At 38.7% G+C, this 12,739-nt stretch overlaps 1 protein-coding gene across 1 annotated transcript; it reads right to left on the reverse strand.

Annotated features, from left to right (window-relative positions):
* Positions 1–1,022: 1,022 nt before the first annotated feature.
* ccn1l1 (cellular communication network factor 1, like 1) lies at positions 1,023–5,117 on the reverse strand. The gene is made up of 5 exons (XM_039659643.2): positions 4,924–5,117; positions 4,150–4,363; positions 3,287–3,637; positions 2,973–3,175; positions 1,023–2,579 (listed from the first exon to the last, which is right to left on the reverse strand). The coding sequence occupies exons 1-5, from the start codon at positions 5,029–5,031 to the stop codon at positions 2,268–2,270; spliced, it is 1,188 nt and encodes a 395-aa protein (XP_039515577.2). The 5' UTR covers positions 5,032–5,117; the 3' UTR covers positions 1,023–2,267.
* Positions 5,118–12,739: the final 7,622 nt, after the last annotated feature.

Here is a 12,739-nt window from a genome sequence, read left to right on the forward strand (position 1 = left end):
AGCAGCAGCGAAAAATAAAATAACATTAGTAAGTTTGGACAATGGTTATTTTTTCATTGTAAAATTAGAATACGCTATGAACTATGATAACTATGTTAACCATGATATTCTCCACATATTTCTCAGCAAAATGTCAAACACTGATATAATTTATCCAGTATGTCACAAGAACACACATATGAGGGGTCAAAGATGGGTCATAGAAGGATCTACTGGTTCTATTCTGATGTAAGGCAATGTCATTTGTTTAAAAAAGGAGCAGTAGTGTGATTCTATTCAAATCCAGGCTCTCCATACAAAGACTTTAAAGCAGACACACACACTCTGCTTTGGGGATCACCTGATCAGACTGGTCTTTGATGAGACACTGTGGAGTCCCTTGCTACTCTTACAAAGGTAAATGTATTTTGCCTCCTTCCCCCCAACCCCCTGGTACCAATCTCCCTGGTGTCCCCATTGTTTCATAGAAACTCCACACTTTGCATGAGATAGAGAAAGGAAATAGACCAACAGAAGCCCAAGAAAGATGAACAGAACAGTGCGGGTGAGAAAATATCTAAGCCAGGGAGGGAAAGAGATAAAAAGGATGCCACAGGACGAGAGAGAGAGAAAAAAGAATACAATTGGAAATCAGGACACTGGGATACCAGTTGTCTTTGTGGAAACCCCTTTGATGCTACATACTTTATATTTTAATTTGTTATACACAACAGTATAATATTGTACATTCAAACTCGATTCTAATTCACACAATAAAGCCATGTTTATGCAATGCAATGATATAGTAGTTTCCACTATGATAAAAGTTGTTGTTCCTAGTTCTGAGGTGTCATTTAACCAATAGAGGGCGATAATATTCACATTTAACCTGGAACTATTGGATAAATATAGAATTATGAAACGTGTATTTATCCATCTCCCCCATTTTACTTATTTGTGTGTTTTTAAATAAAGAAATCACTTACAGAAAAAAATCACTTTAACGTCTTTTTTTTTTTTTTAGAAAAAAGAAGCACTGAAGTCTGGATTTAACAACACAAAGGATATCTTTGGGAGACTGCACTCAAGCACATTTAATAGACTCATAAGTCATAAGTTGTTGTTGTGTCACAAAACATGCGGGCAAAACATATGCTGACTAATCAAAGAGTGATACAAATGTTCACAGCAGTGTGTATGGCTCAAATGTTCTGTATTGTGAGATTGTACAGTCATCACATATTTCATCCTGCACATTCTCAACACATTTAGACATTTCCTGTTCACTCGTCGTGGCAGTGCTGAAAGTCTCAGCTGTCTGTGAGAGAGAGCGAGAGAGAGAGGCATAGAGAGGAACTGAGGGAGAGAAATATAATAGTGGCAACCCAAAAGTCCTTTATAAATATTGATCTGGTCGGTGTTTTCCTATTATGATTAAATAACACCAAAACAGCATAATTATTATTATAGCATTATTAAAATTATTACCCAGTGTGTGCTCTAATTTATTCTATTCACTGTTATTTCTCAATGTTTGCCATACATTGTTATACATTTTATTTTACAAAATGAAACTACTAAAATATGCATAAAATGTAGTTGTTACATATTTGTTATTTGCCATTCACCTCAAAAAATTGAAGTTTAAATATGACACTTCAGAATTGAAGTCTGTTAAATGTTATAAAATAATAATAAAAAAAAAACATTTCAGATATGTACAGTGGTACTGGAACATATTTACACTATATACAGCAGTAAAAAAAATGGGTATGTATATTGAATTATATGAAAAATGGTAAACATTTGAATGTGTGTGTGGAGAGGGGGGATCCTGGTAAACTCTATATTATGGGGACAAAATGTGCCCACAAAGATGGCAATATCTGAAATCTTTGTCCTTGTGGGTACATTTTTTGGTCTCCACGAGGAAAACAGCTAATAAATCATATTAAGCGACGTTTTTTTGAAAATGTAAAAATGCAGAGCGTTTCCTTTGATGGGTAGGTTTAGGGTTAGTGTAAGGGGATAGAATATGCAGTTTGTATAGTATAAAATCATCATTACATATATGGAAATTTCCGATGGAACAAGGAAGTGTGTGTGTGTGTGTAAAACAAGCTTTACAGTCATAATTTACCACTTACTTCCATATAATGACCATATATCCCCTGTATCACTTCAAAAAATACCAAATAAAACAGAAATCTTATTTATAAGTTATATACACATTATTGATATATTAAGAATACTGTTGGATGCTCAGCTGTGGAAAATGTGAGATAATGTCAGTGTGTGTATGTGTGAATGTCGTTTGGCAGATTGAGGAACTCTGCTTGTGATGACAGGCCTTCTCGGCTGTTTCTTTGACTGCAGCTGCAGCGCTGTATCCACATGACGTTGCGGGTAAAGTCGTCTCGTTCTGGCTCAGGACAGTGAAAGTGTAGGCGGACCGTACGCGTAACAGAGGGAACACAGAAGCGGCCATCAGAGCAGGATCCACATGTACGTGGCCGGTAACGGCGAGCAGTGAAGCATCCTGCAAATTCGATCTGCATAGGTTTCTGTGGTCGTGTGGTCCTCTGACACTTCTTTCCTTTCTGAGTAAAGGAAAAGAGAGGAAGAGAGAGAAAACATTTAGAAATGGCTGTAATGTAAAACTTCTTTTACAAAAAAAACTCTTTTATTGACCAGAAATCAAAATATTACAATTATTATTAATACTAGCCAAGTCAAATTAATGTAATTTAAAATTACAAGCAGATATATATATATATATATATATATATATATATATATATAAGATTCTGAATGGAAAGTTTACTTTTAAAAGTTGCCAAATGGTTCCATTGACAAGACCTGAGTGAACTGAGCTATCATAGCACGAAGCATTTGCTATATATATATATAAAATTATTTAACATAATGTGATATAGTTTAAATATTATATTATTTTTGACATTTTGCAGATCCTACTACAGCCGCCACTATACCTTCAGTGATGGTGCAAGGTGGATGCCACACTCTCGTATCTGACAGAGCCTAGTTTCACTGACGAGCCGGCATTCAGGATTACTATTGGTTACACGGCTGGACACACCCATTCCACAGGTGGCTGAACACGGGGACCAATCAGTGACCTGCAGTAAGCAGGTGGATGGAAGGATGGCATGGGACTTAGAGGATGAAATCCACTCTAGAAAAAATAAACCATAAAAAATAACCAGCGTTTATAACCATGAATCATTTTTTACCCCTGTTGTTTATGTCATTTGTTTTTATCAGTTTATAACTGTTATTCATCTACCTTGATAAGGGACTCCTGCACTACTGTCCCAAGAAGTAGATGGAGCAACTACAAGTAACTCATTGCCTGTGAGGTAAGTGTGCTTTTGTGGATGTGCATCAGGCAATGGATCCACTTCAGCAATGCGGTTGTCATCATCACACACCCACTCCTGGCAACAGCGGCCAGGCAGTTTGGTGAGGCGGCGGCGGGAACAAGGCCAGTCGGGTAGAGAAATGTGGTGTGGGCACAGTGGGATGCAGCCGACTACTCCATCAACACACGTGCACTGATGCTCGCAACTTGGCTGAAAGTCCTCGCCGTGCTGATAGACCCGTCCATCCAGCTCACATGGGCGGCCTTGTGCCTCAGCTAGATGTCAGAAATAACAGTATTGCTTGATTATCATGACAATGATGAGTGCCATATTCCTCCATATTAAAATTTCCAGTTAATGTGCTTGTTCTCCCAGCCTGGTCTGGTTTTAGAGGGGTTTATTGGTAATTTTCAGCTTGGCCAGGCTATGGGACCACAAGTACAATGTAAAAAAAAATCTAAATCTTGAATTTTACTATATTGTAATTTAAGTTCCAAATATTAAATCATGGTTATTTAGTATATTTACATAGGCCTATATACTATTATAGTGTTTATTCATATTTTGAATTATCTTTTATTTTATAGTAATATTTGTATTAGCATTTTTATTTTTTATTTTTTTAGCTTTTATTTATTCCCGCTTTAGTTTTAGTAATTTAAGTAGCTTACATGAGTTTGAACATATTTCATTTTTGGGATTTTTTTTACATGTACTTTTTTTATCTAACTTTTCATTTTATTTAAGCTTAATTTCAAATAGTCTAAGATTTCCTTGTTCCTCTTACCTCTACACAAGCCTTTGTCGGGGTCTCCTTGAGCCCCTAGGTGGCAGCGCAGTCCTTTGATGTGGTCGCAGGGCTCAGTAGGGCTGCAGTCTTGGTTAAACTGCCTGGCACAGACCCGACAGCACCCACATGGGTCAAGAACCGAACTGATACCGGCAGGACACGAGGGGGGCGATGAGGGACATGAGCATTTCAGTGGACAGCCACCCTGCACCTGAGAAAACACAGAAGGAAACAAGAAAGAACAGATTTTAGAAAACACTAGCTTATAGGAGACATTTTCCCCTCTTCCATTCCATAAATCAAGAGATAATAAGTTGCTTTCACTTAAGAATTTAAGAAAGAATGCTTTAGTTATGCAATGAAGCAGATGATGTATTGCAGTATCTTCTTTAATCACCACAAAGTCATTACAAATTCCTGCAGCCTCTATATTAGACCACATGCAAGAATAATACTGTCTCTGTGAACAAAAACCTGATACAAATCAGGCGTGAATTTCATGCCCTTTAACTCCGTATACTAAAATGCTTAAGAAACAGAATGCTTTTATCAACTATTGACATTGTGATTAAGCAATTTTATAGTCAAAAGTGCAAATTAATAAATAATTAAATATCCTTTTTCTTCATATCTAAAATCAGTTTATGGAAAAGCAGTAACACTTGTTTTGTTTGTTTTTTTAATTATTAAAAGGCAACCATGGATGTAAGATAGTGAGCATATAATGGTACACTATCAGGTTAAACCATCAAAAAGAGCACACAAGCTCACCTCCACAGCGGCCCATGACAGCAGCACCAGTGTGAAAAAATGTCCTTGTCTTAGTATGTTCCGTAAAGGTGACATGGTTTTATCCAAAATGTTTGTGTTCCTCTGCATCTGTCAGTTCAAAAAGAATTTAGTTGGTTGGTAATCTGCACTCACCCCTTAAAGTCTGTTTAAGAATTGCTAAATGTATAAAACTGTAAAGCTCTGCTCCACTCGATTCCCTTAGTGACTGCCACTTTTATAGACAGCTTGGCACACCCCCCTCTGACATCACACACACACACACACAGAGAGAGAGATCTGACAGGCTAATTCTACCCTATACAGACAAAAAGATATCCATCTGAAATGTTTTGGTGCATATTGCCTTTATCCCTTTTATTGCGAATTAATGGTTAATGACATATTTAGGTGCTTCTATATCTTTTTTTACCATTTCGATACTTTAGAAAATAAAAACTGCACTCTTATAAAAGTTTCTACATAGGACTTTTCCCATCATGGGATCATTTTATGAATGTAGTTTTAGTTAATTCATTTTGTTTCAATTCATTTGAAATGTTATGAAGAAACAGTCTGTATACTAGAAAAAAACTTTTAAACATGCAAGTGTCATTTAAAGGATTAGTTCACTTCAAAATGAGAACTCTGTCATCATTTACTCACCCTCAAGTCGTTTCAAACCTGTATGAATTTATTTTTTCTGCTGAAGAATGTGGGTAACCAAACAGTTGATGGGCCCCATTGACTTCCGTAGTATTTTTTATTTTTTTTCCCACAATGGAAGTCAGTGGGGTAAATTAACTGTCTGGTTACTGATAGTCTTCAAAATATCTTCCTTTGTGTTCAACAGAAGAAGTGAACTATTCCTTTAAGAGGATCTCCTTGGATAGAACTCATTTATACATATATATTTATATATTTTAATTGAGTCTAGGATTCTATGTATGTTTGTGTCTGATTTCAGGAACTAATGGGCTGTTATGAAATACAGAAAAGGTCTAGCACATTTTGGTCATTTTGGACTCTCCAGTAAGACACACACACTGCAATCCCTCTCACCTCCCCTGCAAACAGCACAGACAGTATGTCAGACGGCACTCGCTCTCACCGCAGTGCCGGCGAGACATCACACACACATGGCACATAGCTGCCGGCCCGCTCAGTGACGTACTGCATCCACTCACAAAATCTGAGCAAGAGAGGAAAATCATCTGAGTAGGCAGTGTGGAAATATCACTGTGTGGAGCTTTTCATTCATTTCTTTTGAGGAGAAGAGAGCAGCTGGAATGGCATTCCCATGATGATGCACTGATGTGACATCTACTGGGTCAGAGGTGAAGTCTGATGGAGATTAGTCACTGCGTATGCAGCAAATGGATGTAATGACTGATATAATAGAGTCATACCACATGAATTTAAATAAGTGCAATGAGACACTGAACAGGTGAATCTTAGTTAGGACACAAAATGTAAGGACATATTTGTAGCCCCATGACGCAAATGCTCAAACTTTCTACACTATTAATTATGAGACGAGACCTACAAATGCTAGAATGCTGTTTAAGGATGTTTCAAATTATTATTGGTCACACCCAGTCGTGTGAGCTTTTGAGATTTCCAAGGCTCATAACATAATAGTAATGTGGTAGATAGCAAGTAGCCTATAAATTTAATAAATTCATAGTACATGTTCTTCTCTTACAGTAAAGGGATACTTCACTCATAGTGGGGTTCACTGTTGTTTTGGACCCCATTTAGGCTACTTTTATTGTACTGACTGTTGAAACACAACATATCTTCTTTTGTTTCTCAGAGGAAAGAAAGTCAAACAAGTTTGGAATAATGTGAATGCGAGTCAATTATGATTTTCATTTTTAGGTGAACTCTCACTTTAGATGTTCTTTGGTGGAAATTACATTTTAAATTACCCCTTTAATATTTTTTCTTTGTCTAATTCTCTGGTCTATAATGAAGTAGGCCTACTTTGCTCAAAACAACGTGAGAATAAGTAAGTTCACATACAAACATAAAAATATCTTTACAAAGAGTGCAAATTGCACATAGCCTAGGCTACTATTCAAGCCTATATTTTCTTACCAGAAGATGGCGACGTCCATAAAAATGAAAAGTCTTATTCATTTGGGGACTTCTTGCGTCAAATCTTCAATAGGCCGAGAGAAGCTTTATTGTAAACATGCTATCGCGTCCTTTGCAGCGTCGTTCGCACATTTGAGTCGTGCAGAACACAATCCGATGGAGAACATGAGACTGGATCTAGAACTTCATAATAGAACTTGGATAATAGGCTACTTCAGACAAACAAATGAGACCTCAATTGCATGACCCATCTGGAACTATAGCTGTTTCAGATCTTGTTTCTTTGATACAATGTCCCAGACCCAGATTAGGTCTACCTTAATTCACCCTACACACTTGGCTACTTGTCACACAAAATAGATGGCCATCCTGAATAAAATAGGATGAAATAAAGATTAAAATGTACATTTGTGTGTGGTGACCTTCTGCCAAGCAATGTCTGGAACATCTGCATTGAAGAAGTGAGGGATCGGCAGCTCTGCACATTAGCTAGCAAGAGAAGCATGTCCAAACTGCACAGTGGGAAATCAGTGTGTATATTTGTCTGTCTGCCTGGGGGACAGAATTATAAAAGTCTTGTCTAAAAATAGAAGTAAAAAGCAGTAGAGATTGAACTAACTAATAAACTAATACCATGGTAACACTTGAGTTGCCACACACTGCAAAACAATGGAAACTTCATCTGCTAAAACCAAAGCAATCTCAAAACAATATAAATCACAAATCATTGGTGGGGGGAAATCCATCTAAAGACAAACTTTTACACCCAAACACTGAACTAATCCCTTAAAGGTGCCATCTTTGAGGTAAAAATATCCAAAAAATGAGCTACACGCAACAAAAGAATGAGAAGAAATAAGTGCAATGATGTAATTAAAAACCTGACAAGTTATAGTGCTGCCGAGATATAAACCTAAATTAGCATGCTAAATTACTAGCCCCGGCCCGGCAGGTGTCGTAATACCAGTTCCGGCCATGGGAGGCGGTATGCAGGCGGGCAACGTTACCACCAGCCAAACTGCAGTACACGAGTGAGTCGCGCTCGCGCAGGCTTGTGTGTACTTGAACCTGATGTCAGTCGTTTGGAAATACAGCCCAATACTACATTTCAGTTCAGGGAAGAGTTCAAAAAATGATTGGTCGATATCACGCATGAGGAATACATTTTGGTGAGTTGTAGCATACTGTATCTTTCAACAGTGTTCGGGTTCTTTTTCCATTAGCTAGTAGAGACGATCGGTTCACGTGCGCTAGGGATCTCTGGTGTAACATGTACAAGCGCCAAAACGGTATTTATTGTTTGAATTGCATAATAAAATTGACAGAATCTAAGAGCTTAACTAACCTGCTTGCTAAGTGTTAATTGCATGTGTCTCACGGTGAACTCGTGAGAGTTGGCAGCTTTGAATGGCGCTAGGTTGATCAACATCAGTGAATGCTGTCTGTCAAATTAATTCAAACTAACAATAAAAGTGTAATATGAACAAAAGGAATACCGTAAACTTAAAATAATAGCCCGCAGGCTTTTATTTTCCCATATCGTCGAAATGCAACAGCTTGTTTTTGAGACAAGCGTCTATGAGTCGGTCTTCATCATTTAGTGTTGAGATGTTGTTCATTGAGTCTCTGATCTCTAAAAATCTCCAAATGCTCCACGTGAAACTGCGGTCTTCCGACCTTTTACTATCGTGACAAATGATTTGAATAATATGCGGAGAAAGAGAGCAAAACAGCGCTCGCTTGTGTTGTTTGAAGACGTGAGTGCGTGCGGCCGCGGCACAACACATTTTCTGGAGGTATACTGCCCCCATCTGTTATGGAATATGGAATATTTTTTGATTTTTAGTTCCAGATGGCACCTTTAAATGTTTTTTTTTTTTTTTTTTTTTTTATATATGGAAAAATAAGTGAGATCTCAAGAAATGTCCAGGTCACATTTCACCCAAAACCAAAATATAAAGTACTGATATTTTGCATGAGGAAAACATGATCTTTTCTTGCTTTTTTTGCATTGTGGCATTGGAAAAATTACAGTTTACCCCCCAATTCTCATTACTATAATGCATCTGGAATTGTATTTCTCATTATATGAATGACTGCAAAAATGCTGTAATTTTTTTTTTTTAATGTTTTAAAAAAATAAATTATTTCTGTATACAATCCTTTTTTATGTTACATCAAGACTTATTGTCATTACACATGAACTTTTGGGAGTAAACTGAGCTGAGGTAAAATTATATTGTTAATGCAAAAAAAATCTTAAGGGTCCTAGTAGACATTTTTCCTTAAATATATAAAATGTGACCTTGACACCTAGTGAGATTGTTATATTGAACATGAAATTTCGATTTAGTAAGTGAAGAGTTGCAGCTGGTACAGTAAGTGTGTGAGAGAGAATATGGGAACTGGAGTGTATTTGTGCCCCTAATGCTGTTTAACTTTGGTGTTTAAGTGTAGCATCGTCTTTAAAAGCTTCGTTCTTGGAAATAATTCCCTATACGCACACCCCTGAGATGGAAAAATCTAAACCACAAATCCCAATATTAACTCTCCAAATATGTATCTTTCTCCTCTATATATCCGTTTTTCAACACAAACTTGCCTTGTATCAATAACACCTCTTTTATGATATTGTTCAGAGGGCAGCTGAAATATGTAACTTTCAGGCCAACATAATCAAACAGACGTTTCACCCCTTGATGAGTCAAAAAAAAAAAAAAAACTGAAAAGGTTCAAAATACTGGCATGAAATACCAGGCATGGTGAGAAACATTGCTAGCAGATACCAAGGATGCCTCAGGGTTATTCATGGGACGGTTTGCAGGATTTGACGATTCGCGAAGAATGCACAGAGCTCATAAATCACACGGGGGGAAATCGTAGAGCAGTGGATATAAATAATTTTTGCAGTTGAGATTTTTCGAGGGCTACAGTAGCTATGTTAGGTCTAGGACGAGTAGACTCAACAGGAACTCAAACAACCCTTTGTGTTTGCGTACGTGTATGTGTTTGTGCGTGCAGCACATTCTTGTCTGAATATTTGGAGATTCCTTCAATTTCCACTTGCAGCACTAGGAGTGTGAAGGTCAGTTTATCGAGTGTTTGTATGTCTGAGCATATGCACATAAATGAGATTCAGTGTGTATGAGTGGTAACCTGCTTGTGATGGATAGAGAAGTTCAGGTTCCGACTAACCCTACACTGGCTGGTCTGTATTCAGTGTCGGGCGCTCTCTGACAGGCTAATGCATCATCACAGAGCTGCCTCTGTTTGTTTGCCTCTGATGATCCCTGTGCCCAATGTGTACAGAGCATCCGCACTTTTTCCACTGCCAGTGCTGTGCAAAAAGACATCTTTCAAATGACGTCTGTTCAGAATGCTTCATTTCATTTCAAAACTGCCACATTGATCACAACATTTCTGAGCCAAGGTACATTTCTGGGGTCAAGCTGCCTTGAGTCGATGAAAGCATAAAGGATTAGTTAAATAAGCACTGATGATTATATAAGTTGGATAATATGCAGTTTGTTGTTCATTGTCGCTACAGTAATATCACTATTAAAGTCCTCTGAAGTCATTTTTACTGAGACACTAGAGGGCAGAAGTTGCATTTGTATGAAATAAAAAAAAAAACACATGTCGCGATCTGATACGAGAGACTCCTTCGTCGCCACTGGTCCCGTCCAGCTTCAAGTCTCCTTTGTCTTGTAGTGTTGCCCAGCTCCCCCATCTCCACTTTGGACCTCCAAGCCCCATACTCTACCTCTGCCTTCCGACTCTTTGGCTCCCCCATGGCTCTACGCTCCCTCGGCTCCACCATGGTCTGTCAGGCCTCAGGCTTCACTTGGCTCCCACGTCCCATGCGGCTCAGCACAGCTCTCTGTCTCTTTCTTTTTTTTCATCTTGGGAAAATTGCTAGTTCTGTAATAAATACAGTATGTGACAGTTTAGGACTAGGTAAGTCACCCTGATTGCACCACAGACTTCCGGCTACGCCTTGTCCCTCCACACCTTTTGCCTTACCGGGTTCCTTCCCCCCACAGCTTTCCTGAGTCTCAGTCTGCCGAACCCAGGCCTCCACCTTGTCCCCCTTGGCCCTCCAGTCCAGCAGTGTCTCCTGGGGTGTTCATCTCCTCAGCTCTCCCTGGGTCTCCACCTGTCCTGGCTCAACCTCTGTCGGTCGGATCCCTGGCTCCACGCTGGCTTCTCCCTCCATTGGTTGTGCTGTCTACCTCCATCCTAATGTTTTAGTTGGCATGGCTTCGTCCTCTCGGTGGGGTTTTCCTCTGTCAGCTCCTCCAAGGTCCCACTCCTAAACCTCCTCCCTCAGTCCACTGCTGAACTCTCTGTTACAGCACGAGGATGCGCCTTCCGGGAGGGCCTGGGCGGCGTTATATTGAGTTTAGTTGTCATTTCGTTCTTGTGTGTCTGTTTCTTTCAATTTAGTCCCTGATTGTATGGTTAGTTTCACCTGTGTCTTGTCTAGTTTCCTTTGTTTATCCTGCCCTGTGTTTCAGTAACTCCATGTCAGTTATTGTTTGTTCATGTGTGGAATGTGGTCTCCTAAGCTCCTGTTATTTACTCTCCAGCGATCTCCTGGATATTTTGTTTATTTAAATGAATACTGTTTTAGTTTTTCTACTCCTGAGCCTTCTTTGTGCACTTTGGTTACCACACCGCCTTACAGCGCAATGTTTGTTCGTCTTCTTAAAGAAGAAAAATTAAAAATCTTGCTGCATTTTTGTAGTTAATAAATAGAAGGTACACTGCGATTTTGCTCTGAACAAAGTGAGTAGAGTCAAAACTGCTTGAATGTAGCGATGCCATGGACAGTGTTGAAAATTTAGAAAAATTCCGACTGGAATCATTGGCGAAAAATCCCCAAATCATCGGCGTGACTGACAATCAGAATCAAGTATTCCAGAAAGCTTTTTAATACCAAGAAAAATAGTGCAGACATTTGAAAGCTTTCATGTGGAGAGAAATTTGTTTCATAAGATGTCTGTGTGTCAGCTGGATTGAATTTGTTTTAGCTTACAGCATGAAGCTTCTTGTCCGTTGCATTGCAGCATGTGGCCCCTTAACCTCCTAAATAGGTCAGAAGTTCAAACAGGTGAAGGTGGTGTTCTCCACAGGTGTGTTTCAATGAGGTTCATTCAGACGTTCACTTCTCATCACTCACGTGAGTCTGATATTCATTCAGTTTGAGTTCCTTCACTCTTTCAAAATCGAAGTGTTGACAGCCAGGGCGAGCAGAACCACCCTCCTCCACTCCTACACTACCCAAACCTTCAACAACACAACTGTCCTCTGTGAAAGACAAGATCTCCAGGTGTGCAGTAGATATGAGGTGTAACTGATGCATGGGTGAAGATGAGGTCCCTGCTTTAGGGAGGATTAGAGGCAAGGTTTAGGTAACTGTTGATGGCAACTCTCAGGCAATGTTTTGGTTCTACTATTGGAGGCTAAACTATGTTGTTATGACAGCACAACATTCAGACAGCAAAAAAAAAAAAAAAAAAAATGTATCTGCAATGTAAAAAAAACTGGGTCAGTCAATGGAGTTGAACATCAGAAAGCAACACAAATGGAGGTTATCACAGTTATGAATTTCATCTACAGACTTCCAAGCATGTAATTGTGTCTTGCTATTTACAGTTTGTATTAAGGTATCCAAAAAGTCCATTTGCAATCATGAAAAGATTGTTTATACTTGTTT

The sequence above is a fragment of the Pimephales promelas genome, chromosome 4 (assembly GCF_988280905.1).
Source record: "Pimephales promelas chromosome 4, fPimPro1.hap1.1, whole genome shotgun sequence".
In the NCBI taxonomy this organism is placed as follows: domain Eukaryota; kingdom Metazoa; phylum Chordata; class Actinopteri; order Cypriniformes; family Leuciscidae; genus Pimephales; species Pimephales promelas.